Raw genomic sequence first — 27384 nt, 5'->3', positions numbered from 1 at the left:
CCGGTGACAGCACCCGGTGACAGCACCCGCTGACAGGCCCCGCCCCATCCCGCCCCACCATCGTCACTTCCGGTGCAGGCCCCGTTGCTAGGAGACGTGCGTGGTGACGTCAGCGGACGGAAGCCGCAGCGGATCAGCTGGCGGCGGCCGCTGCACTGCGGGCTCGGAGGGGGCTGCGGCAGGTAACGGGGGGCCGGGGGGTGGCGGGGCCGGTGGGGCCGGTGGGGCCGGTTCCTGCGCCGTTCTGAGCGCTCCTTCTCCTCAGAGTTTCTCGCCGCCATGGGGGAGCTGTTCCGCAGCGAGGAGATGACCCTGGCCCAGCTGTTCCTGCAGTCCGAGGCCGCGTACTGCTGTGTCAGCGAGCTGGGCGAGCTGGGGAAGGTCCAGTTCCGAGACGTGAGTCCCCGCGGAGCGAACCCAACCCCCGGTACCATCCCCGGCACCGCGCGGTGTCGCCGGGGAAAAGGCGCAGGGGGGCCAGGTGACAGCCGGGCCGGCGCCGGGGGTGTCGCTGAGGGAACGCGTTGTTCTGCAGCTCAACCCGGACGTGAACGTGTTCCAGCGAAAATTCGTTAACGAAGTGAGGAGGTGCGAGGAGATGGACCGAAAGCTGAGTACGTTTCTCCCTAAGTCTCCGGATGGTTCCAGCTCTGTAGGTTTTAGGGGAAAAAAATAATTGCGGGTTAAACCTGCGATGGGCGCGGATTGAAACACAGGAGGTTCCACCTGAACGTGAGGAGCTGGGGAAGAGAAGCTGAGAGGGATCTGATCAATGGATCAGTATCTCAGGGTGGGTGTCAGGATGGACCAGACTCTGTTCAGCGGTGCCCAGCGCCAGGGTGAGGGGCAACGGGCACAGACTGAAACACAGGAGGCTCCATCTGAACACGAGGAGAAACTCCTTTCCTTTGCGGTGCCAGAGCCTGGCCCAGGCTGCCCAGAGCGGGTGTGGAGTCTCCTTCTCTGAGCCATTCAAACCCCCTGGGATCCTGTGTGATCTGCTCTGGGACCCTGCGTGAGCAGGGCTGGGGATCTAGAGAGATTCCTCCAACCCCAACCACTCAGTGATTCAGGGTTAGAACACAAAGAGCTGATGGTGAGAGTGGAGGCTGCCGCCCTCTGTGTCCTGGGAATCCCCTCCAGGGATTCACTTCCCGCTTGGAAGAGCTTTAACCAAAAAAGAGGATCCTGGAAGGGGAGGTGAAAGAATTCACAGCTGCTGATCGGGCTGGGTGGAGGTTACGGTGACAGTTTAACACTGAACTGTCCTTTTAGTTAATACTAACAGTATTGTCTCTCCAGGGTTTGTGGAGAAGGAGATTAAAAAGGCAAATATTCCTATCACGGACACTGGTGAAAACCCGGAGGTGCCTTTCCCACGTGACATGATTGACTTGGAGGTAATGATGTGTGTTAAGACTAAAGTAGTATTTGACTCTAGATGAAAATAGGGGAAATTAGCTCCGTTGGTTGATACCCATTGAATTTAGTGGCAAAGGTGCATTAACCATAGTCCCCAGCTGTCACTTGGACTGCGGCTCTGCCAGCCTCACTCAGTTTGGTTTTGATTCACGACCATTGTTTGACTTGTACATTTATCCATATACAGCTAGAAGTGAAAGTATTTAAGAGGAATGTCACCCATTTAAATGAGGTAAAACCTGTTGGAACTGCCTGGTTTACGATGGGTCTGTCCTAAAGTTTACAAGGGTTTTAATGATTTGAAGAACACTGTATCTATCCACTCTATAAAAGACTGTCTGAGTGTGAAAAGTTTCACGTTGCCTGAAGAGAATGTAACAAATCCAGATCTGTTTACTGTAGCAGGAATTGTATGCAAATGGCGTGACAACGTGCAACATCTTGCCTACATTCCTGTTTTAATAGACTTAGCACCTATTTATGGAATTGCTTTAAGTCCTTTTTCCTTCTCCTTTTCCCATCTTCCAGGCAAACTTTGAGAAAATTGAAAACGAGCTGAAGGAAATCAACACGAACCAGGAAGCTCTGAAGAGAAACTTCTTGGAGCTGACGGAATTAAAGTTTATACTGCGTAAAACTCAGCAGTTTTTCGATGAGGTCAGAATACCGGGGACGGGTTAACACTTGGGGAGCTGGTTCTTCTCCTACTAATTACCACTTCTATTCTCAAATACATTTTTAGTTGCTCATTGGGACAGCGGGGGCATTTTTATGCTTTTTTTTAAAGAAAGCTTCTCAACTGATTTTCCATTTTTCATGCAGTGCATGATTTACCTTTTATGACGTTGGTTTGGGTTTGTTTTAGTGAAGCGATGTTTGTTCTCAGAACTGCATAAGATAATTAAGATGTAATTTTTAAACAAGTTTCTAAAGCACATGAAGAGACAAAAATTTGGTGCTACGGTGAGCATTTGCATCAGTGGGTAAGAGTTTCTCTGGTACATATGCAGATAAAAATGCCTCACATGGAGGAATCACAGTCCAGCTGAATTTCTCTTCCACCTTTGAGATGTTATGTGGATGTTACTCGTTAGGGTCACAAGGCAAAGTCTGTTGAAGTAATAGATTAATTATTTATTTGAGCCTTTGATCAAACCCTGATCTCTTCAGCGGTGAGTTCTGAAGCCAAATCTGCCATTCAAAATCTTCAGCATTTTGGCAAATAGCGTCTTGGCCAGAAACCTGGACCTAAGCAGAGCTCTGATGTTATTCCTGATACAGACAGAAAGTCTGCGTGGGAGAAGACACAACCCTTTGTTGGAAAGCTTCGGGATCTTTGAGTTTTCTCAAAGAGCTCCTGTGTGTTTTTGCTGAGTACATGTCCTGTTTCTTCTAATCCAAGGGTTTGATCAAAGAGTTTGCAACGAATACAACTTCTGGCCTTTAGAGAGGCTGCAATAAGTAGAGCTGGGCTCCTGCAAACTTCAGACGGCTTATCCAACGGTTTGGTTGTGGTTTTTTTGGCACGGTTCAGGCGTTACGGTTGTTCCCGTGCCAACACGAGTCGTCGTTACTCGTGACATAGACACTGCTGCTCGTGGGATGGGTTGATGGGTCATGGGGTTGATTTCGATACAACAAAAAGTCGTCTTCGAGTGTTGAATGGTCACTTATTCTGTGGACAAACAGCGTTGACCTGATGATCTGTTACTCAGCTGCGTTAAGGTGCCACTGCCCGCCTGTTCTGAGTGTTGAGTAAAACCTGGTGCAGCTCAAGCTGTGCACTTTTTAAATTAATTACTGTCCTCTGCCTACTGCTCCTCTTCAAGTAAAATTTAAATTTACATGCTACATTTAAAGATCAAAATCGATTCTCTAAACAGTCCCTGTCAGGTCACCCACAGAAAAGAACTCACAAAAGTTTAGATTTGTTCCTGCTCCTGTTTGGTAGCAGTAACAATAAAATACAACAAATAAAATGTCCTGCTGTACGTAAAAACAAACTGGACAGCTCCTGTGTGAAGTCCAGTAAAACATCAGTGTTGAGAATTTAAAATTGTTTCAGTTCACAGAATGTCAGGGGTTGAAGGGCCCTGGAAAGCTCATCCAGTGCAATCCCCCATGGAGCAGGAACACCCAGCTGAGGTTCCACAGGAAGGGGTCCAGGCGGGTTTGAATGTCTGCAGAGAAGGAGACTCCACAACCTCCCTGGGCAGCCTGGGCCAGGCTCTGACACCCTCACTGGGAACAAGTTTCTTCTCAAATTTAAGTGGAACCTTTTGTGTTCCAGTTTGTACCCATTGCCCCTTGTCCTGTCACTGGTTGTCACCGAGAAGAGCCTGGCTCCATCCTCCTGACACTGCCCCTTTCCATATTGATCCCCAGGAATGAGTCCCCCCTCAGTCTCCTCTTCTCCAGCTCCAGAGCCCCAGCTCCCTCAGCCTTTCCTCACACGGGAGATGCTCCACTCCCTCCAGCATCTTGGTGGCTGCGCTGGACTCTCTCCAGCAGTTCCCTGTCCTCCTGGAACTGAGGGGCCACAACTGGACACAATATTCCAGGTGTGGTCTCCCCAGGGCAGAGCAGAGGGGCAGGAGAACCTCTCTGACCTACTGACCACCCCCTTCTAACCCACCCCAGGTACCACTGGCAGTTCATAGAGCAAACATCCCAACTAGCCCAGGACTTTTGATCCCTGCACAGTTTGTGATTATCCCAGAGTGGCAAACGCTTTATTTCTTCATGCTGCCATTTGCTCTGTACCTTCAACCCTTGAAGACTTCAATAACCCGTGGTTAAGATTGTGTTATTCATAGTAATAAATTGCACAAGAAATGGCTTCACTCTCCAAAATACTTTGTGCTCAGCATTTGCTCTCGGGAGTTTCTGCGCTGGGGGAGGGAGGACGGCCAAATTCTTTCATTTGTTCTTGTTCCGACCGTTCTAGCCCGAGTAGCCATTTCTTGTTTCAATGCACCACGTTGATGATTATGCTCCTTTTCTCAGTCTTCTTGTCTTTGCTTATGAAGAACAGTTTGAGCTGGAGAGATTGCTCTGAAAGTTTTGCCTAGAGTGTGAGCGCAAAAGAAGACTGGAAAAGTAATGGTTAATGGCATGCAGTCCCTGCCTCTCCTTCCTCTGACTCTTCTCACCATCCGCTTTCTTCTGTTTGTTTTGCGTCTGTCTTTCTGTCTGGGCCCTGGGTTGATAAGTTAAATGGTGGAATGAATGCTCTTCAGTTATTTTTGTTCTGTTGGTAAACTGGAAGGGGCTTGAATTGTATGGTGTTTGGTGCGGCCATCCAGAGCCATTCCAGGGCAGAACTGCAATCAGCAGTAGGGAAAATGAACCTTTTTTTCAGACATCGAGATTGAAGGTGCAGATCTGGGCGAACAATGAGCAATTTGAAAATGCTTAATAATGAAAGATCTGCATTCTGATTGCTGGCATGCACACCCTTGGGTTTTCCAGTCCTGAATGACCTGGTGTAGTAAGAAATACTTCACAATATCTATGATGTTTCTCTCACTGCTGCTGAAAACTCTTATTCAAAGTCTTTCCTAGAGTCTTGTTTTTCTGCGTTGTGGCTGGATAGCTCTTTCATTTCCACATAGCCTCTCAATTCTTGATTCCAGAAGCAGAGCTGATGCTGCTTTGCTGTTTTCTTATTTTGGTCGCGTTCTCCCCAAAGCAAAATTTCCATTCAGTTTTTGATGTTGCAACGAGTTGCCTTAAACTTGAAAGGATCCGAAACGCTTCGTGTTGACTTTCCAGGCTCAATTAAGGGCTCCCTGAGGTAAAGCGAGTGTCCCTACAAACCACTGAGCTGCATTCACTGTCAGCCCTGCAAAAGCTGGATGTGCTCAGTGCTTCTATTTGACGTGTGACTAAAACATCGTAGAGTTTTTCCCCCAAATTATGGCGCAGCTATTGCACAAATCAACTGAGGCCGAGTCACTAGACTTGCTATATATAGTTTTGCAAGTCTGCACTGTATGTGTGCATGTGTTTCACGTGTTCTAGGGTCAAACTCTGAGTGTATTTTAGCACATTTCCCCTGTGGGGAAACCTTCCTGTGTGCCCTTTGTCTGTGCCGAGGAGCTGTGATTGTCATCATTTTGTTACATAAGCTGCAGAGGTAGAAATGGAAGGAAATGTGCAGATGGTGCAGGAGAGTTTGCGACTTGAGCATCCTCCCTGCCTTGAATTGCTGACACTTACAAGCTGTATTCCCAAGAATCTGTGTCCTCTTGTAATGCCTGGGTAGCCAAAAAGGGGCAACAGCATCAGGCTTCCTTAAGCAATGCAACCTGCGTGTCTGGCAATAATACCTGTGGTGAATAAGCATCAGTATCTTGAAGAATGAATAGATTTAATTTTAAAAAGCCAAGCCTTGTTTTTAAGCTGGAAGAGCAGTGTGTTTGTCCTGGAGGGACAACTTTGTAAAGCCAGTACAGGAAATTACCAGGCGGTACATCCAGGTTTGTTGCTGACTCTGCCCCCGTGTCCGTGCTGATGTGGCGAGTCACCTGGAATCGATCAAGCTCTGGTTATCGTCAGGTAATCCCAAAGGAAGGAGGTGTTCCCTTTGCACTTCTTGCATCTTCAATGCTCAGAAAACGCACAAGTAGCGCAAGAGGGAATCGGCGTCTACTTTGGCTTTCTCCCCGTTTAAAGGTCAGGGGAAGGATGAGGGTGAGGTGTGTCTCTCTGGTTTGTGCCGTGGTTCTTGGGAACATCTCTTGTATTTAAAACTTGATATTTTCTTTTTAATTCTGCCTTTCTTCACACTTACATACCCCCCAGCCCCTCTGTTCTGCCGCAACAACCCTTCTTGTATGGAAGCTTTGCTGAACCATTCCATATTCCTCTTGTTTTTCTCCTTCCTCGTGTGATGTCTTTTCTGTCATCTGGTTCTCCTTTCTGCTGTCTTATATTCGTTCTTTTGGTTTTTCTTTCTTTCTTTGTCTCCCCAAACTACCTCCTGGTTCCTCGTCCCCTGCATGCCACTAACTAGTTTCATTAGATATTAATTGATTTGTGAATTCAGGCTGAATTGCATCATCAGCAGATGGCGGATCCAGACCTGTTGGAGGAATCCTCGTCGCTCCTGGAACCAAGCGAGATGGGAAGAGGCGCCCCGCTGCGACTCGGGTAACTGCACTCATTTCTGCTTTATTTGTCTGGTTTAGAGTCGCCACCTCGTTCAACCCGCGGAATCTGCCACGATTTGAGCGCAGTCGCGGAACCTTCCAGCCTGGCCCACCAAGGCTGATCCTAAAACCAGCTGTTGGGCTCTGGTTTTGTCCTGGGTACCTACATTTCTTGGGACATAGTTGAGCTTGGCACATGTCTCTCCACACAATCAAATTTTACTAGTTTGTTCCTTGCCAATCTGCCCTGGTGGCTCTTGGGGACATTCTGAGCTCTCACAGCTTTGAAACTAGTGATGAATACTCTGAAAAATCCTTATAGTTCTATATCCTCTTTATTAGCTGCTTCCAGGCTGTCTGTGTGTGTGTAATTCTTTATCTGGACGTAGGGGTTTGAAGCAGTGAGCTCTTCTGAAGCACAGGCCTAGAACACGGTCAGTGGCAGCCGTGACTGCTCTAATCCTTGCCATGTAACCTACCAGGAACCTATTGAAATGAAGACTGGCAGGCATAGAAACTGTATGTCTAAATGCATTTCTTTCTCCTTTAACCAAAGGTTTGTGGTTTTGGTGTTTTTTCATAGACGATTTCACGCTGTGAAAGGCAAAGTTTGTGCTCTGGTGAAGTTGTGTTTGTTGTGTTTTCGTCCCTGTGTGTTTAGAGGACCTTCCATTTTGCTTGAAGAATGAATTTTAAAGCAAGATGTGATGCTGAACTCCAGCTGCCGTGGGTGGGCTGGGTGTTCAGCCGTGTGTTCTCGGCGGTGCAGAGCTGACACCCGTTCTGTCCCCTCGACAGGTTTGTGGCCGGCGTGATCAACCGCGAGCGCATCCCCATGTTCGAGCGCATGCTGTGGCGAGTGTGCCGAGGGAACGTGTTCCTGCGTCAGGCAGAGATTGAAAACCCCCTGGAGGATCCTGTGACGGTAAAAGGAACTCTTGTTTACAGCAGCAAAACTCTCAGATGTGTGAAACAATTTTGCTTATCGGTCTAAGCCTCTGTCTCAATGTGCTCCATGCAGGAAGACGTTTGCATTGCGTCCCTTCGCAGAGCATCCTTGCAGCCTCTGAGGCTTTAGTGACAAATGTTTTCCTGTTGTATTAGAACAAAAACATCAGGAGGGGTAATGAATGCTGTTGAAAGGGGGAAAAACAGCTCAAAATTTGGACTTCAGGAGGGCGTAGTTGCTTCTCTGGCGTAAATTACAAGTGCAAGTTGTGATCTTCCTTGAAAGAGGCTTTGGGTGTGAGCAGTGTATAACATCTGTAGCTCATTTACTCCCAACTTGCTAAACATCCACCTGAGAATTGGCTTTATTACAGATAAAAATAGTCAATGTTGTGACGGGGCCTGTTGTTTTACATTCAGTGTCCTCTTTGCTCAGATCAATGACCAGACTTTGGCAACTCGTAAGCAGTAAAAGTAAAGTCTGTGTGTTGGTTGCACTGGAACAAAGAGGAGTTTAAACTCAGTAACTGCCTTTTTGTTTCTAGTCCCACCAACTGCTGGTGGTTGACCTGTAGAACTACGTCTACTAGGAGAGACTTTGTTCTTATTGTGCAACGCTTCCTTAAGTTAAGGTTACACCTAGTGTAATTATTCTTGAAACATTATGTTAAAATTTCCTCAGTGAGGTAGAACAATAACTTGTCAACAAACGCAGGAAAGGGGACCTGGCTCCCGACATGCAAACAGCTGTGCAAGGAATGTGCCGTTGGCCTCTCTGGAGAATTAAAGTTGTTGAACTCTGCTTCATCTTCTGTTCATTCACTTGTTTGGCTTTTTGCTGGATCCTGTGGGTGAGCTGAATGCAGCAAGCGCTGATCAATATTTCATTGCATCTCTGTTCTTTTAGAGATCTTCCCAGGTTTTCCCGTTTCTTGTATTACATAGAATAGATAATTAGAGCATTTTCCTTCACTAAACACAAATACAGTAGGGATATTCTATACTAAGGCAAAGAAAATTGCTTTCCCTATGACTGTTTCACTGTTAAGGTACATTCTTGACTCACTGTGCAGATATGAGCTCTGTATGGATGGATTCAGAGGAAAGAAAGGTAGAACTGTGTTATAAATTGTTATTATACTACTTTCTGTAAATAGCTGAGCTATTACAGTGCAGCTTTCTTCTGTTCTAGGGGGATTACGTGCACAAGTCTGTGTTTATCATCTTTTTCCAAGGCGACCAGCTGAAGAACAGAGTCAAGAAGATCTGTGAAGGGTATGAAAGCCTTACAGCTGGGCAGCTCTCTCATGTATTTGGAACGACTCGGCTGAATATTGATATTTTTCAGCTCCTTATTTCAGAGTGACTGTAGGAGTACATCATTTGGTAGCAAATAAAACATACCATAAGTAGTTGAAACATATTTTACAGTCACACCAGCCACTCCCCAAGCCCGTGATGCTCAAAGTGGGCGACTGCTTTGCTAGAGAATGCCTAAAAGCAAGAGCGTTTGAGTGTTGAACCCTCGGACAGATTAATGAGAGAGATTGTCCCAGGGGACACCAACAGTCACTACTTCCAGTGGCATCTGTGCTGGTGTGATAGCAGCACCACAGGCTGGGCTGGCTCATGGCTTTGTGACAGCGCCAGCGCAGGAACAGCCAATGCTCCCCCACTTCCATTTTCTTGAAGATTCAGCTTCTGTTTTGGCCTAAACCAAAGTGAATTTAAATACTGAAACTCTGCTTGGCAGTCTTTGCTGAGCAGAAACTTCTATTAATGTGCTGCTTGGTTTATTTCTGTGTTCAGGCTCAGCCGTTCTGTTTCCCTGACTGATTTATCTCCTTCCCGTCTCTGTTACTGAGGTGCCCTGCGTGTCTTTCAGATTCCGCGCCTCCCTCTACCCGTGCCCAGAGACACCGCAGGAGCGGAAGGAAATGGCTTCTGGTGTCAACACCAGAATTGATGATCTTCAGATGGTAAAATAACGGGGGTCAATGCCCTTTTTTCTTTGATAATCCAGTTGAAAACTTCTTTGGGCCCTATTAAAACAGGAGTTTAATTATAATAGACGTACATACAACAGAGAACTGCACACCAGGGAGCAGAGAGGAATACGCATGTATAAGGGGATACCAGGTTTTTATACCATGTTTTATAATTGCCTGTTTCATCCTCAAGAACTCTGAGAACATCTAAACCTATTTCCAAGTTGACATAGCAATGGTAACTTTAATTTAACCTTTTTTTATTGCCTTTCTCCCTGTTTTCACCTTGTGCTGCCCTGCAGAGCTTCTGCTTTACAACTGATCTCTTGTGCAGCAGCCTGAGCGTTGGTAAAAAGTGACCAGCACACGAATCTACTGGCTGACAACACTGAAAGGGAGAAAGGCAGGATGTTGTAATGCAGGAAAATTTAAGGGATTTGAGACAAAATATAATAAAAGGTTCAGAAACAAGAAGGAAAAACGGTTGCATTTGTGCTGCTTATTTAATACAGAAGCTGTCTCAAGCTGGGGGTTGTGTAGTGCAGCTGTTTAGCAATTGTTAAGTAGACAAGAACTCATGAGCAGTTTCACTGGGAGGGTTCAGAGCTGCATGTGCCCTGTGTCCTCACTTCCCCTTGAGTCTAAGGCTTTCCAGCCTGGAGATCCGACTTGGCCTGAATGAAGTTATGTTCCAGTTGGAAAACACCCTCAGTGGAAAAAGCACTTTCTCCTTTTCCTTTCAGTAGGAACTTTCATTGTGTTTTCTGAAGGCCGCGTTCACCGCACTTGCAGAGCTCTGCTCTTTTAACCTGGGTGGAGGAGAAATGTTCCCTGTGATCTCTGCACAGTTCATTGTTTGAAATACCCACTGACCTTGGGATTGAAGGAGGAAAGCAGTGAAAGAGTATCCCTGGGAAGAAGCTTTAAAACCTCATAGCAGGGCTAATTAATACAGAGACTAAAGTGTGTATTACAGACATGTGGCAGTTTGTGCTTGAGATGGAGCACAAGTGTGATGGGAGCAGCTTAGGGACCTGGGGGTTCAGCTGGATAACAGGAGCTGAGGAAAGACCTCAGTATCTACAACTGCCTTCTTGGTCATCTTGTCTTGTTGCTCAGCCCAATTTCACTGTGCACTTCTGTATCCTGCGAGTTCCGGCTGAGGATTTTGCCTCATCTTTATTCTCCTTCCCTGTGAAAGGTGCTGAACCAAACCGAGGATCACCGCCAAAGGGTTTTGCAGGCAGCTGCTAAAAACATCCGTGTGTGGTTCATCAAGGTCCGCAAGATGAAGGCCATCTACCATACCCTGAACCTGTGCAACATCGACGTGACGCAGAAGTGCTTGATCGCTGAAGTCTGGTGCCCCGTCGCTGACCTGGATTCTATCCAGTTTGCTCTCAGGAGAGGCACTGTGAGTAATTCCATGCTGCAGCTCCAGCTGAACATCGGCTGCCAGCACACACAGCACAGATTCATTGATTTTTCCAAATTGCCGTTCTCTAAAACCACATTTGAATCGGCCCTCACAGGGAACAGTTTATTTAACATGCAGGATCGTGGCTTATAGATAAACTTGGTAACAAATACATTGTGTAAAGCTTTAAGTTCAGGAAAATGCTGTAATCATGAGGCATTTTCCTGTGTTGGAGTCCCTTGGTACATTCAGTGAGCCTGGCTGCGCTTGGTACTCCTGCTGTTCAGTTATTTAGTGGAACGTATGGAAAGGCGCTATCCAGGACGTGAACAAGCTCTGCTCAGATAGATAACAGAGCTGGGTGTCTTGAGGTCCTTTCATTTGCTGTTTTAAAAACACAAACAAACTTTTGCACGAGTTTTCTCGTCTGTGCTAATCAGACAATGTTCATCCTCGCTGCAAGTGCTTCTCCTTCCGCTGTGCAAAGTGGAGCGCGGTGGGAGCTTGGCAGCATCCTCAGCTGTTCAATGCGTTTGTCATCATGCAAGCACCCTACAAAAACACCAGATTGTAGTTTTCCAAATGCTAACGAGAGTTTTACTCTTGGTTTTTTTTAATTAATTAATAGGAGCACAGCGGATCCACTGTCCCGTCCATTTTAAACAGGATGCAAACCAATCAGACCCCACCGACTTACAACAAAACGAACAAGTTCACCTGTGGCTTTCAAAACATTGTTGATGCTTATGGCATTGGAACGTATCGGGAAATAAATCCAGGTAAATTCATACTTATAAAAGTCCAAGATGTTTATCTCGGTTTTTCATTGTGGTGGTCTGGTCTATCTGTCCTGCGTGAAAATTTCTACTAGAGTACTCAAGGCCTCTCAGAAGCAAAGCTTGGGGGTTCTATTGCTAAATTGCTTTAATTGTGCCGTAGTAAGTCTGGGCTTACTCAAACGAGTGCGCTAGGGGTGTGATCTTTTCTCTTCCAGCGCCGTATACCATCATTACCTTCCCGTTTCTGTTTGCTGTGATGTTTGGAGACTTCGGCCACGGAATCCTGATGACTCTGATCGCTGTCTGGATGGTGCTTCGCGAGAGTCGTATCCTGTCCCAGAAGAGTGACAACGAGGTAAAGTGACAGGTCGTGCTGAGCTTTGCCTTTAAAACAAAGGGTTGCGGCTTGGTTTACTCACATCTTTCCGCCCTTGAGTTGACAATGCTCATCGCTCCTTACATCTGAGATTTGTGGAGCACACAGAGTGTGAAGCCTGCAGACCAGAGGCTGAGTAGCATAATTTCATAATAGTAGTGAGTTCCTTTGGTTTTCCTTTTGGATATTCATAGGAAATGATTCCTTTCAGTTGTTTGAAGGAAGTTGTTTATCTAGTGTAGATAAGCCGTTGCAAACAAATCACCCCTGATTAGATCATAAAGGGATTCAGTCACTGCAAAGCTCCTATTTTCTATACATATATATCATATCTCCAAGATTATTCTTCTTTGCTGATGTAGGTGGGTTTTGCTTGCTCAGGGCTCAGGCTGACAGGAGGTGAATTAAGACCCATTGCCAGAGCGTGGAGAACGCTGAACAGGGTCAATTCCAAACAAATGCTGCCAGCTGGGGGCTGGAATCGGTGCAGTTCATCCTCCCAGCTAATCCCGGGTCCTCCGCGGGCAGTCACGCTGCCTGATTATCCTCTGTGTGCAGATTCCGTTCTGCCTCTCGCACCTTTAATCCCCACCATGGGGAAGCAGAGATTTTGAGCTTTTAGTCCATATGGCCGATTATTGTTTGTCCTGCAACCAACTGATTTCACTGTTTAGTCTTCCTTTTTCTCACGGAACATTCATTTTTGTTTTATACTAGATGTTCAACATGGTTTTTAGTGGTCGATACATCATTCTGCTGATGGGACTGTTTTCCACCTACACAGGCCTCATCTACAACGATTGCTTCTCCAAGTCTCTTAATATGTTTGGTTCATCATGGAGCGTCCGGCCAATGTTCACAAAAGCCAACTGGACGTGAGTAAATAGTTGGTAACCAGATAAAGAGTGACAGGAATGAGCAGGTGACCGATCTTTCCCCATTGTCCTCCCAGCTCAGGAGGAGAAAAACCTCTGAACTCAGTCTCAAGTAGAATTGGAAGCAGGGTGTAAATACCCATCAAGCTTCAAATAAACTTTTTACCCCAGAAAACTTGTAGAGATGAAGTTTAGTGCCTTTCTCCTCACAGACGGAGCAAGATCGCTGTCCCCGCATCTTTCATGCTCATTTATTATTCACCTGGAAAATATCTAGGACCACACAGGAACCTTGAAGTTCTCTCACTTCGAGATGTTCCTCGCTCTCCCAGGGAAGAATGTTGTTAGATTTACGGAGAGAGGACAGAACTGCTGGTGTTAATGTTTGTGTGATCTACTTGCACCCAAACAGAGACGCTTTGCTGGAGCGCACTCCTCTGCTGCAGCTGAACCCCGCCATTCCCGGGGTGTTCGGCGGACCCTACCCCTTTGGCATCGACCCGGTAAGAGCTCTTCCTTCCTTCATTGTCCTTCATGAACACCCTCTTTGTCAACCGAAAGAAAAGTGCCTGTCCAGTTCACTGTGAACGATTTCCACCGCCCAGCCGTTCCTTAGCAAACTCCTTATCAGTGTTGGAAATACTCCTGAACGATAAAATTACCTCATTTCCTATTGAGACATTAGATTCAGGGTAGAGAGATGTGTCCTCAGGTCCATTAAAGGCTTCTTTCCCACCCTCTCTAACCTGCAGCGTTTGAATCAAATCTGGTTAGATTTGCAGATCGCTTTTTGAAGTTACTTTTTTACCCTGGGGAAAGTTAGTTAGCGAAGCTTTTCATTCGGTCTCGGAAAGGTGATTTTCCAAGTCATTTGTCATTTTGCATCTGCCTACATCAACAGCCCTGCTTAGTGTTTGACACACAGCTTGCGTGTGTTCCGCGTTAGCGAGGAAGTGCAGAAAATCAGAGCCGTGTGCAATTGTTTATTCAAATGGGTGATCATTTCTTTTCTCAAGGACACAGCCCCTTATTCCTGCAGCTTTTGCCTGCCATAAAAGCAAGCAAGGTTCTATTCCTGCTCTAATGGCGGGGTCGGTTGCTGTAGGACAGCGTTCCTAGCAGAAAGGGTTGTCTGCTCATTTCCCCAAAAGATATCCGCGTGACAAACCCGTCTTTGGAAAACACCCGCTCTTACAGCCTGATCCTTCCTGAGTGTTTAACACTGAGCTCACAGTGAACATCTTCCTTCTCTTCTGGTTCTCTTTTGGCTGACTCAGCGTTGTTGTTTGCAGATTTGGAACATTGCCACCAATAAGCTGGCCTTCCTCAATTCCTTTAAGATGAAAATGTCGGTGATTCTCGGCATCATCCACATGCTCTTTGGTGTCGCGTTGAGCCTTCTCAACCACATGTAAGTGCTTTGCTCTGTTTTTCTCTATGGGGGAAAACTGTGTGTAATGTATTATTAGTTTAAGATGCGGGAGCCGTATCAGACTTCAGTTTCTGATTGAAGTTGTTTGTCTGTGTGTGCAGAACTATCCATGTCAAGTAGTTAATGTGCTTAACTCCCAGCTGTTGTTGAAACGCTCAGCCCCTGCAGTTCTGTTCCAAAGATGCTCTGCACGTTCTCACTAACATTATTTGCCCTACATATGCCTAATGCTGACCAAATGTAATGATAACCTCTCCTTTGTTCTTTTTTCCTGTAGCTATTTTAAGAAGCCACTGAACATATACCTTGGATTTATTCCAGAAATGATTTTCATGTCATCACTGTTCGGATACCTTGTTATCCTCATTTTCTACAAGTGGACAGCCTACGATGCTCACACCTCAAAGGATGCACCAAGCCTTTTAATCCACTTTATCAACATGTTTCTGTTCTCATATAGTGACCCCAGTAATAAGATGCTCTATAAAGGGCAGGTACGTGCTTTTGCTAGAATATGCTCAGAGATGCTTCATGATATTAGAGTCTTTAATTGACCTTATAATTGTGAAATCAAGCGTGAAGCTGCCGCTGAATCATCTGAGACTCATTTCTTTTCCAGCAAGGGCTCCAGTGCTTCCTTGTGGTGGTGGCGTTGCTGTGTGTGCCCTGGATGCTGGTAGCGAAACCCCTGGTCCTTCGCCATCAGTACTTAAGGAGAAAGCACTTGGTGGGTGACTCCCTCTTCTATTTGCAATATGAAAATGAATTACAGTTGAAACATTATTTTTTCCACCTTAATCTTGGGTACGTAGGTTCACGCTGCGTTGTGACCTGTAAAACGTGTTCTTTTGTGCACATTCCTGGCCATGAAAGGCAGGTGGGTTTTACTGGAGGCAAAGCATTGCCTGCCTGCTTCTCAGATCTGCATCCAGCATCAAACCTGCTTTCAAAAACCCTTTATGTTGGTGGTGAATAAAAAGCGGCTTGGGCTTTGTCAGCCCTCAGTCCTACAGGGTGCTGGATGCACTTCTGGGCCTTCACCAGGCTGACCATGTAGAAGCAGAGATTTAAGCTTAATTGGCTGGCAGACTTTCCAGCTTTGTTAAGGCGGTTTGGATGGCAAAAAAATAACAACTAAAAGGAAAAAAAATAGCCTGACGCAGTTATTATGCAAGAGGTTGCCTTCTGGGGTGCTCTTCAAGGTTTCCAAGTGTACCGTGTAGTGTCTTGATATAAAAACGCAGGAACCTGGCACACGTGCACTGAGGATACTGAAAATTCTCCCTGCATGTCTGGCAGACGGCTTGTAGGATGTTACGTGAGTTGAAGATCAGTTCAGTTAAAGACACTCCCTCTCCCTTCTCTGACCATCCTCCATCCTCCCATGTCCCCTCCATCCGTCTCCCTTTCTCTTTTTGTTTTCTTCCTCCTCCCTTTCTTTCTCTTCCATTCACTATCAGGAAGGGCAGCCCGTGGAGGCCCAGGTCAGCACAGTCCCGAACGAGCAGGCACTAGAGGCAGCAGCGCCTGCGACAGTGAGTGGATTGACAAATAAAACCACCCGGTGGATTTAAAGATGGGAGTTGGCTTTCTATCTAATTATCAAGAGAGCGTGGAATGTGTCTGAATTTCCTAAGTGAATGACAACTGCACCTTTAGGGTGAAAAAAAAACCCCACTTTCTCTCGGAAAGAGGAAAGTTCAGCAAAGTTGATACGTTCGGGAAGAACTACCAGGCTGAAGGAGAATAGTTATGTGTGCGCAGAATGCAGAGACACTTCTTTGCAGGAGTGCTGCCGAAATCAAAACCTGCCGAGCGGCACGAAAAGTACCTTCCCAGCACAGCCCCCCAGGTTAAGTTCCCCTTTTTAACTTCTCTTGCGTATTTGTCGAAGGATTCTTCTCAGTGAAGCATTTCTGTTTGCATTACGTGTTCCCAAACATCATGTTTATGTGATGGCCTCCCAGCAACTTCATCTCAGAAATCACTGAGGGTCCTGGGGACAGCGGGGTGACCATGAGCCAGCACTGGGCCCTTGTGGCCAGGAAGCCAATGGTACCTGGGGTGGGTTAGAAGGGGGTGGTCAGTAGGTCAGAGAGGTTCTCCTGCCCCTCTGCTCTGCCCTGGGGAGACCACACCTGGAATATTGTGTCCAGTTGTGGCCCCTCAGTTCCAGAAGGACAGGGAACTGCTGGAGAGAGTCCAGCGCAGCCACCAAGATGCTGGAGGGAGTGGAGCATCTCCCGTGTGAGGAAAGGCTGAGGGAGCTGGGGCTCTGGAGCTGGAGAAGAGGAGACTGAGGGGGGACTCATTCATGTTTACAGATATCTAAAGGGGGAGTGTCAGGAGGATGGAGCCAGGCTCTTCTCGGTGACAACCAGTGACAGGGGCAATGGGTTCAAATTGGAACACAAAAGGTTCCACTTAAATATGAGAAGAAACTTCTTCCTGGTGAGGGTGTCGGAGCCTGGCCCAGGCTGCCCAGGGGGGTTGTGGAGTCTCCTTCTCTGCAGACATTCAAACCCGCCTGGACACCTTCCTGTGGAACCTCAGCTGGGTGTTCCTGCTCCATGGGGGGATTGCACTGGATGAGCTTTCCAGGTCCCTTCCAACCCCTGACACTCTGGGATTCTGTGTGGTTATGTGTACCGTGGAGTGGCAGAGCGATGGAGCTGTGACAGCAGACGGGTCACCGGGTCTTAAACCTCCTTGGTTTTCATAGTCATCTCTAAATTTACAACGTCTTGATGTGTTGAGTTAGCCTGTTCACGTTCCACGTCACAGGTGACACCCGTACGGTGCTAAAGCTGAATACAGGGCCTTTTCTTTCCATCTATGGTGTTTCCATTGGCCTCTCCAGGTGGGTCAGACTCGCAGGTTTTAATTCATAGTTCCCTGATTCAGTCATGAGCATTTTCTGTGTTCAGAGCATCCGGAGGGAGATGAAAATCGTGCTGCACAGCACTCAGAGCTGCGGGCTGAACAGAAATCCAAATATAAGCATGTGCAAGTCAGGCTTTTGTTGTCTAATATGCATTTACATTGCATATAAGCTCTGCTTATATAATGACCAACAGGTCTGTGCATCCTTTCTTGGTGGTAAGAGGCTCTAGAGGAGGAAGCCTGATGTACATGAAATATTAACTGCAATGGGTGCAGTTGTCAGGTGAGAGGAGCTCCTGACCATCAAAGTTTCAGCTTTGTGGGTTATTCTCTTCTATTTGGAGTGCAATGGATTGCAGCCGAGTGTCAGGTCTGGAATGTCAGAGCAAACGCCTGGCACAAAGTGGAATTTCCAAGCAAGGGAGAGCCTGATTTGGCGGGGAGCAAGGGTGTTATGTGTATTTGTGTCGGTCCGTTCTGCTTTGGGTCGCCGCTCTGTGACTCGTTTCGTTTGCAGCAGCAGTGCTGGGGCAGAGCTTGTCCAACAAAACACCCCTTCGCTCTGTTGTGCCAGCAAACGTCCTCTTGAGAAACCTGCCTTTAATTTTCCTTGGGCTTGCAGTTACCGTGTAGAAATGCATCAAGCGTTCACTCAGACAGACTTTTTTTCCCCAGCCCTAGCAGGAATCAGCACTTTCCCATCCAAGCTGGGAATTAGAGTCGTACAGCTGCCTTAACCTGGGCCTTACCACTTAATATTTGGTTTTCTTCTGTGAGCTGCTGCTGCACGTGGATCTTTAAGAAACGCGCGCTCTGGAGGCAAAACCCCAAGGACACTTTGCTCTTTCTCTTTTCCGCCCGTGTTAGGGAACGCACAACTTCGGCGGGATCCGGGTGGGCAACGGACCGACCGAGGAGGATGCCGAGATCATTCAGCACGACCAGTTATCCACGCACTCCGAGGAGGGGGAGGAGGTGAGCGCTGACCGGCAATGCAGAACCTATTTAGAGAGGTTTTTAATGTATTTACCAATTTCCGAGCTGTTTAAACAGCAACGTTTTCAGTTAAGTGTTTTCATACAGACTGTCTCTTGGTCATTCCCAAGGGCTCCAGGAAAAGCAGTATAATTGGCATATAAAGGGAAATGTGGCTCTGTTTGTCCCCATTACAAAGAACCATCGATTTAGGGGCTGCGGGTGGCACATGCACCTCATGCTCTGGCTGAAGCGCAGTGTGTTTGTGCTCCAGAATCAGCCAAACCCAAGGGCTGTGTTTCTGCAGCAGTGAAATCTTGCTTATATATTCATTTTAACTGTTAGGAGTAATATTAGTTACTTTACCTTCTGTCTGGTAGGGAGGAAAAAGGAGCTAATCTTCTGTAATATGGGAATATTCCAGTGCCTCTTAATTCTGCAGCAGTTTCTTGCCTGTGTAGCACATGTGGCGTGTTATTGCTTTACCGTGTCGTGTTTCGGAGGGAATAGTTGAATGTGTTCATGATTAATGTTGTGATCGAGACACCGCACTAAATGTGAACTTATGTTTTCAAGCCTACGGAGGATGAGGTGGTAAGAAACAGCGGCTTTGCCTTCACGTGTACCCGGACCATTCCCATCGGTGTCAAACACACGCTGAATCAGACGTCTCATGACATCTTGTTTTGCAAAAGATTGAGCTCTTTACATGTCACAGGCCATTTTTAATTCTTCATACCTACATGCTCATTAACAGACCTTTAATTACTTCATCTCTACAGCTTGTTTGTCTTATCCCCCGTCTGCAGACCTCTCTTAGTTTACCTGTGAAGCTGGAAGCCTGAAACGGGAAGGTTTTTGCTTTGAAATTTCTGAAGAAGTCTCACTTGCCTTATGTTGTGTCTTGGGTAATCCCGAACTGCAGCTCAAGCTCTGTGGAGACAGAATTAGGCTTTTGACAGTTAATTTAATGCAATTGTTTGAAATATTCATTGCCCTGGGTGCACTAGGGGAGGAACAAGGCTATAAATAGCTTTCTGTGCGTGCTTAGAGCGTTACTCACTTGATGTATTTAAAACATCGTGTTCACTTAAATATGAGCAACCTCTGGAGCATGGATTCAATCCAAAATGTAGGGAATGCTTTCCCAAGCTGCAGAATAAGCAACCGTCCCACATGGCAGACTTCCTTATAAGTTCTTTATTATTTAAACCAAGTGACCAGGACACAGAGACTTCGCCAGGGAGCGGTGCACAAATGGGGCTTTTCCAGGGTTGCTTTGGGCGGTGTTTTTGCTTTCGAAGGGAGGCAAATTCGCATCGTGCAAGATGTTCTTGCCGATCCCGTAGCAAAGGTACATACGCGGTATCACCTTGGAATTCTGTCTCCTTTTCCATAGAGGTACAGACAATTTACAGTGAACTCATGTGGATACCACGTTGTTGCTGAGCAGTCTTTTCCTGGCAAAGCCCGTGGCTGAATTTGAAATCTCTCGACTTGCACAGGCTAGAAGGTGCAAACGCTAATGGTCGAGCTGCCCTTCTGCAATCCCAGCAAAACAAGAGAATATTTCATTTCTAAAACCAACGTGGCAAGCCAGGAGAAGACCGCATCGGTGTTTAACTCCAAACGCCATGTCCTTGGTTCTAGCACCAGCTCGTGTGCTCGTTCTGCCCCCGTCAGCCAACCCTTGCAGCCGGGGCTGCTCGTGGCCCTCTTCACGTTCTCTGTTCTCTTTGCAGTTTGACTTTGGTGACACCGTGGTGTACCAGGCGATCCACACCATCGAGTATTGCCTGGGCTGCATCTCCAACACCGCGTCCTACCTCAGGCTCTGGGCTCTCAGCTTGGCCCACGCCCGTGAGTTTTCCTCCTGGATTTGAGATTTATTATGATATATAATAATATAATAGAAAACATCTATAATACAAACATATATTGAGACTTATTATACTATATCCACGTGTCTGGTGGCCCTGGGCAGGCAAACAGGAGGAGTTCAGGTTGCCTCTGGGAGCTCTGTTGTCAAGCGCTGCTGGAGAAGGATGGAGCTGTGTCTGCATTAGCTGGGATTCGTTAATTGGAAACACCAGCATCTCTTTGCACAGCGCTCTGCTAAAAGGGGGGATGGAGTTCACAGCACTGAATAAAGCAAAGAGCTGCCGAGCAATGACTTCCCCTGTTGGAGGCAGCGTCCTGATGTTGTCCCTCTTGTTTCATTATAGTGGGAATTGGCTTTATTTTAGTCTTTGCTTTATAAGTAAACCGTAGCAACCCTCCGTTCTCGCTGGGTGTTCTGAAACGAGCCCTTTTCTCCCGGCAGAGCTCTCGGAGGTGCTCTGGACCATGGTGATCCACATTGGCCTCAGCGTCAGGAGCCTGGGCGGAGGCTTTGGCCTCTTCTTCATCTTTGCTGCTTTCGCTACCCTGACGGTCGCGATCCTGCTGGTCATGGAGGGGCTGTCGGCTTTTCTCCATGCTCTTCGCTTGCACTGGTGAGTTATTGCAATGTGCAGAAGCTCCAAAGCTCTTCATAGCAGGACAATTGATGTTCTCCGGGCTATGCGCTAATGCTGTCTAAAAACTGTATTGACCCTTACACAGGAAAGCTAAGGCTATAAAACTAGAGTGGTGGATGGTGCTGAGCCAAGGTCAGCAATGCTCAGAGGTGCGGGAGTACCGCAGATCTACCTCTGAGCATCTGTAAGTCCCACAGCGGATGTGCTCTGACAGCAAAATGTCTTCAATAGGGTCAGATTTCAGTCTTCTGGCGACTCACCGCTCTCTCCTGATCGAGTGCATAAAGATTGTGGAGAGAAACTTCTCTCTACTTAAGAATAAGTTGCACCAAAGCTTTGTGAGCAGCGGGCTGGGAAGGCTGTGCAGGACATCCCTTCCAACCCAACTGTTCTGTGATTCTGTGACGGTTTGGTCTCTCCTTTGGTCTGTTACCTGGTTCTAAAGTTTGTTTTCCTTCATGAGTGCAGTTTCCTTTGTGTGGTCTTGCTCGTCTTCCTAAGACCTTGCATTGAACAGGGGTGGCTTTTCCTCCCTTCCCTTTGGGGTGTTGTGGGGTAATATCCATTTCTTGCTGGTCTTGCTTATTGGCAGATGCTTTTGTGGCCCCTTTCCCGGGATCCTGAGGCCCCTGTGTATGCAGGGAGCCAGCAAACAAGAAGGAATTACTGGAGCACTCATTGCTTTCTCTGCACCCGAGTATGGAAAGTGTTCAAGAGCTTCCTCTGATATTGAAGAGAGCTCATTGTTCCACTTCAGATTCTCTGGTGGGATCAAAGGAGCGATGTGGGAGTGGGTTTGGCTCACCTGGGGTTCTCCAGGCCCGACTAGGTCGGCTCCAGGCCTAACTGTCCTCTGGACCATTCTGGTTGCTGCTGTCTCTAAAAGTATTTTGTCTCCTGGTAGATGAGGAGAAGGAAGCGAAGTCCCATGAAGTTCACAAGGAGTATTTTGTTGCGTAAATGGGAGGAAAAGGCTGTGAGTGCTCTTTAAAAATTCCTCTCTAAGTGAAAAAAGGAAGCCAGTGCCTTAAAAAAAGGAAATAAAACCAGACTTTGTTCACTTCTCCCCCGCTTCTGGGGAAGGAAAACTTGGTCCCTTTGCCCTCTGTGGGTGCAGAGTGGAGTGTCCACGCGTTCCTGGGTGTTCGGAGCTCGAGCGGAGCTTCTCCAAGGGCTTTAGGACTGTGGCCATCTTGTGCCCCGGAGCCGCTGGGGGGGCGCCGCTGCAAATGGCTGCGGGATTCTGCCGCTGCTTTTCCTGGCGCCCGGCCTAGAAATCTTCACCCAGCCACTTGAGAACTCGTTGCTGGGCCGGCGGGTGTTTCCCCGTCCCGCCGTCACCGCCACACGGTTGCATCAGCGGGGAGGAAGGAGCTTGCAAAGCCTCGAGCAGCGCGGGGGGAGCGGAGAACGAGCACAGCTCCGTGCGTGGGGTTTTCTGATCCGCGGTTGCTTGTGAATTAGTGGATTTGCAGAGCTTTGCGGGCGCGTTTCCCAACACCGCACACAAACAGCTCTGAGCGCCTTTTCTTCTTGGCAGGCTCCGTGTTTTCTCACTTTTTAGCCAAAGGGATGGGCTCAGATAAGAAAGCGCGTTTTTCCAGAGATACCATCCACAAACCACGCTTGTGGATGCGGCTCAGAGCACCTGGAACAGACGTGAACTGGAGGCTGCAGTTGGGCTAAGAGGTGACTTTTCACTTTGCCAAGAGATCTCTAAAGGGCGATTAAAGAATCGGCTGGAAATGCATTAAGGGAAGATGCATGTGGCTGAAATGGGATCACTGGTGCTGTGCAGAGCACCAAGCTCTTCGTGAAGCCGTATTTTCCCTAAATACATGTTCCAAAGTTGTAAAAGTTTAACCTGCTTTCTCTAAGAGAAAATCTGCTCAAGCTTAGGGCCTGACAAGCAAGTTGAAGGTGTTCATTGAGGCTGCAAATAACCCGCTGGAATTCTTTTGGGGTTTGGTGGATTCTCACAGCGGAGAGGAAAGCACCTGCAGTTCTTCCAGAGAACATGCTGCTAACATTCCTTGTTGTGTCTGAATCAGGATGTTTCCAACGGGAGGTGTTCCCTTTTTAGGGGGGGCGTTAAAAACAAGCTGAGCAGATGGGATTTTCTGGCTGTGGGAGTCACCTACAAGGAATCCCGAAGGTGTGGGTGGTTCAGCCTTCCTGGAAAGGAGGAGGAATTGAGCATTTGTCTTGCTGATGGGGGCAAAAAAGAGCACAAATTGTTCCATGTGCTCTGCCCTTCAGTCCCAATGAGGAAGAATCATGTTGTGCTTTGTTTTTTGCCAAAAGGGTGCATTCTTTCAGCAGGTGGGTGGTTTTGGGGGGAAGGACTCCGAGTGCTGCCAAATGTAGAGGCGTGTGTGTCAGAGCCGTACCCCACATCGCGCCGTTAAATCCTTGCACCGTAACATCGCTTTTCTGAGCTATTTTACCTTTCTGTTTGCTTTTCGGTAACACAGCTTGACATGAACCTTTAGATTAAATCAACTTCTCTTTTTCAAAGCTCTTCTAGCAGCTTTTGCCCAAAAGGAGAAGTTTGCGACTGGATTCACAGCAGGGTCTCAACATCACGAGTTGACGCAGGGACGCGGTCTCAGCGGAGCTGTTTTCCTGTGTGAAGCGGTATTTTAGGCGCAGTTTTAGGCCTGGTTTAGAATGGGAAGCGCTTTGCCCTGCTACGTGCCGTGTTTTGAGAGGCGCATCGGGAGCCGTGCAGCCCAACTCCCCACCCGCTCGCCGCAATTCTGTTCTCCTTTGTAAAGGTGACGACGCAGAGCTCGCGTTAACGCGACCGTAGGAACACGCTGCTGCTCTACAAGGCAAACCTGCTCCCCTTTTTGGGGAAAAGAAGTGATAAAACAACCCGTACGCAAACACCCCAATGGCTTTGGGACTGTGAGGGGTTCTCTCAACCCTGTGTGTTGGCTCAAGTCATTAAGAATATAAATACCCAGTAGGAATTTGCACTTGTAGTAAAGAGAAGTTGGGGTCCCTGCGGTTGCTTCCCACGGGAGCCGCCTCGTTTTCCAGCCTGTGGGGTTGGAAAACCCACTTGAGTGCAGTCCAGTGAATGCTTCAACTAATTATTAATACCGAAAAAAAGCTGAAGAGTGGGTTTTTCTGTAGTGCTGACTGCCAGAACGCTTTCCAGCCTGTTTATTTACAGCGCGGCACCGACTGTTGAGTAAATTCTCCTGCAGAACTTGATCGCTGATGGGACACGGAGCAAGGTTGAGCAATAGAGCTGGTGCACGTGACGGTGGTGTTGGAAACAGTGGTGTCTCCTACCAAAATAAGGACCTTGGATTCTGGGTGTTCCAATGCAGAAAAAAACCCCACACAAAATGCTTAAGCCTTGGTTATCTGGTTAAATACACTGTTCACTAGTTCCCTTTCTAACAGCCTCTCCTTGAGTTTTGGGCATCCAGTTGTGTCCAAAAGGAGCTTTTAGATGTCAGGCCAGCTGGAACGCTTCATCACCAGGGTTAGGGTTTCATGTGCGGGGGGCTGTGTGTGACTCACACCCAGCCCGCTGCCTCCTGTTTCCCTACACAACAGCCCCTCAGTCACCAGATACTTGTGGGGATTATCAGGGTTCCTGAAAAACCCGAGCGCGACCTCCCCCGCGGAAAATGCTGCTCACCCCGGGATTCCTGCGCGGGAACCCTGGATCTGGGTGAACAGGCAGCAGATCCGAGCACAAAGCTGGCTTGGTTTGGGGTTTTTCATTACTTTTTTTGGACGTTTCCCTCCTGGCTCTGTTGGGAAATCACTTCATCTGGCAGCTGAACACCAGCAGCTCTGCAGTTTGCTGGGATCCCCCATTTGGGAAGAAATAATAATCATAATTCAAGTCTGCCTTTTTGTGCTTCATACAAACGCTTCTCCTGCGTTGTGTTGAATCGCTCTACAATTTGCTGTCGCTTCGTGGCTGCTTTTCTAACTTTCTCGCTGGATCGCGCAGTGGAAAGTGTTTCTCACGAGGCTCAGCGCTTGTTTTTACTGTGAATCATGGGATTATTATCTTTTCCTTCCCTATTTGGCTCTTGCTGCCCGTTGGCCCGTTCTCCAGCATAGTTCTTGTTTTAAGCGGGGTTTATTAGGGGAAGCAGGCAAACAGGCGAGGTTAATGCCCGGCTGGAGAGCCCGGGCACGTCTCTGGTCAGGCAGAAGTTGTCATGTGGGGTCAAGCAAATATATCGAAGTAAATAAACAGAAGTGACTGATGAGGAGCTCTGAGCACAGCGTCACGCCATGGGGCTTCGTGCAAACCAAAGTGTGAGCTTTGGTAATGAGATCCTATAGGAAAATGAGATCTTATAGTGGCTCCGAGGTGCTGCTGCGGTCGGGGCGTTTGTTGTGTTTTCGTTGGCCTTTTATTGCCCATGGGGATGGGAGTATCGGGACAGTCCTGCTCTGCTGCAGAACCAAACACGAATAGGGGCTTTGTGCCAAAAGATACGCTACGTTATAATACCGCTTCAATTCGTTGTAGTCAATAATCACACCGTTAATGGAGTTCTTGCTAATTGCTCACTTTAATGACCATCGCTCTTCCCTCTCTTGCAGGATCGAGTTCCAGAACAAGTTCTACACTGGCACTGGGTTCAAGTTTCTCCCTTTCTCCTTCGACACCATCCGTGAGGGGAGGTTTGACGACTGAAGACCCCGCTCGGGCGTCGCTCAGCGTCGTGGGCTCACGGCCAGGCCCTCCCCGTGTGTCCGAGTTGCATGTAACCCTCCCATAGTGAAAATAACTTATTGCAGCACCCTCGAGTGTTCCCGGGGCGTTTCAGAGCCAAGAGCTTTGGCATTCCCGGGTAATGAGTGACACTGGATCAAAGAAACTGTTCGTTCCCGTAAGTTTAGCACTGAAGATACTACGAGCATGAAGTGTCTGTGTGTGTAATGGTGTAGCTGTCGTGTTGTGGATTCCCAGCAGGGTTATCGGGCAGCGTGGAATGCAGCTGTGGCTGAGCGGCTGTACAAGCACATGGAGAATAGGCTGTGCTGCTTGGGAAGAGATTGATGTTTTAAGAAGGTTTTCCATGTGGATCTCTGCCTCTGGTTAAACAAATTCCGAGCAGTGGGCAGTGGGCGAGGCTTCCGCACCTGCCGTGGTTTGATCTGGCAAAACCAAGGTCTCATCCTGTGCAGAGATTCAGCTTTCTGAACTCCATCCGGGCTTGAGGAGCCGCTGTGAGGGGCAGGACTTGGCCTCACTCATCGCACGGTGATTCTCTGCCCACTGGTGATGGGGAAGCACCTTGTCCTTGCCATGGAGGTGGTTCCTTTCCTCCATAGAGCTGAGATGCTCCTGTAACTGCACCTGCGTGCTCGTATCCCAGGCAAACCCAAGCCCAGCAGCCAGGGTCCCTCCACCTCTTGTTTCTGGAGCACCGGTGAGAACACAGTTTGGCTGCTGTGTGAGCTGTTGGCTCAGGTGCTGACCCCTGGCAGTGGAACCTCTTGGGTTTCATGTTTGAAAATGGATCCCTGAGGCTGCAAAGCACTCAGAGACACAGCCCATGTGGACTCGGCATCAAGCAGAGCCAAAGGTACCAGCGACACATCACGGCAATTGTGTGCTCGGGGTCTAAGGAGCCCTTCGAGGCAGAACAGATAATCCCACGGCACTGGAGTCTTGGTGATCTCTCCCCCAGTAGCTGTTGCTTTTTCTCCTGTGCAAGATGTGAATAGTTTCTCAGCCTCCTGACCTCGCTGTAGCTGTAGGAGCAGTGACGTGTGTGTGTGTGTTAGTGCCGTGTGTAACTGTCGTGTTTCATTGTCACAGTGGATCTGGACTATTTGTGTATGGACAGATAGAACGATAACCAGAATCATTGTAACCTGGAAGCGAAGGGGAAACGCCACGCGGGGCTGTTTCACATCGTGTGAGAAGCCGTGTGTGCGCTGTACATCGCAATGGATGTGCAGCGGGGACACCTCTGGGTCATGGCTGTGTTCACAGGTAGATGGGCTGTTTGTTTACAATGGTAAGACAGACAAACTCCAAACCGGTTTGCGAGCAGAGCAGTGACCCCAGTCCTGCTGCCCGGGTGCAATGCGCTGCTGACGGTCACTGTGTAAATTAAACTAACTGCACTACAGCCGCTGTGGCCTCTTCTCTGCTTCCCCCGGCTGCTCTGGGGCTGGGGGGACTGGGGACCTTCAGCTTTTCTGCCCTGGGCTCCCATCACCTTGAGGGTCGGTACAGTGGGGTGGGCAGAGCTGGTTGGTGACATGAGACCGGCTGAAATGTCACTGCTTATCGAGCCCGGTCTGACATCCTGAGCGAAGGCGGCGGGGGCTGAGCAGGGGCCGTTTTGTCCCGGAGCCTCCCGCACGCCCAGATAAACACATTAACTGAGCAAAACCAGCGGTTACGCAGGAAGAAAAACTTAAGCTTGATTAAACCTGGCTCTTGTGGGTGTCCTTCCATGGGGATTGGAGCTGCTCTGCCTGCTTGGGGCTGCTGCTCTGCTCCTGCCCCCCAGTCGCGGGCTGTCCCGCGTGGGGCTGTGTTTACTCAGGCCTTTCCTGCGGGGCCGGAGCTGCCGGAGGAGGCTTTTCCACATGTGCGGAAGGGAGGAGCAGAAGGG

General features: G+C 48.1%; 1 protein-coding gene across 7 annotated transcripts; it reads left to right on the top strand.

Moving 5' to 3' along the window:
• Nucleotides 1–72: 72 nt before the first annotated feature.
• ATP6V0A1 (ATPase H+ transporting V0 subunit a1) lies at nucleotides 73–26892 on the top strand. 7 transcript variants are annotated; one of them, XM_071798188.1, is made up of 23 exons: nucleotides 73–182; nucleotides 266–396; nucleotides 536–614; nucleotides 1303–1400; nucleotides 1951–2079; nucleotides 6494–6576; nucleotides 7374–7500; nucleotides 8716–8798; nucleotides 9409–9502; nucleotides 10713–10925; nucleotides 11557–11707; nucleotides 11923–12062; nucleotides 12801–12958; nucleotides 13371–13461; nucleotides 14251–14369; nucleotides 14668–14884; nucleotides 15010–15117; nucleotides 15851–15925; nucleotides 18141–18248; nucleotides 18825–18842; nucleotides 19991–20108; nucleotides 20572–20743; nucleotides 25352–26892. In XM_071798188.1, the coding sequence occupies exons 2-23, from the start codon at nucleotides 280–282 to the stop codon at nucleotides 25443–25445; spliced, it is 2592 nt and encodes an 863-aa protein (XP_071654289.1). In that variant the 5' UTR covers nucleotides 73–182; nucleotides 266–279; the 3' UTR covers nucleotides 25446–26892. The 7 variants fall into 7 exon arrangements, with proteins under 7 accessions (XP_071654289.1, XP_065712564.2, XP_065712562.2 ...); XM_065856492.2 differs by having other exon boundaries at nucleotides 6473–6576; XM_065856490.2 differs by lacking the exon at nucleotides 15851–15925.
• The last annotated feature ends 492 nt before the right edge of the window (nucleotides 26893–27384 follow it).

This window comes from Patagioenas fasciata, chromosome 22 (assembly GCF_037038585.1).
Source record: "Patagioenas fasciata isolate bPatFas1 chromosome 22, bPatFas1.hap1, whole genome shotgun sequence".
NCBI lineage: Eukaryota > Metazoa > Chordata > Aves > Columbiformes > Columbidae > Patagioenas > Patagioenas fasciata.
The sequence above is the reverse complement of the archived record's forward strand: the minus strand, read 5'-3'. Positions and strand labels throughout refer to the sequence as shown.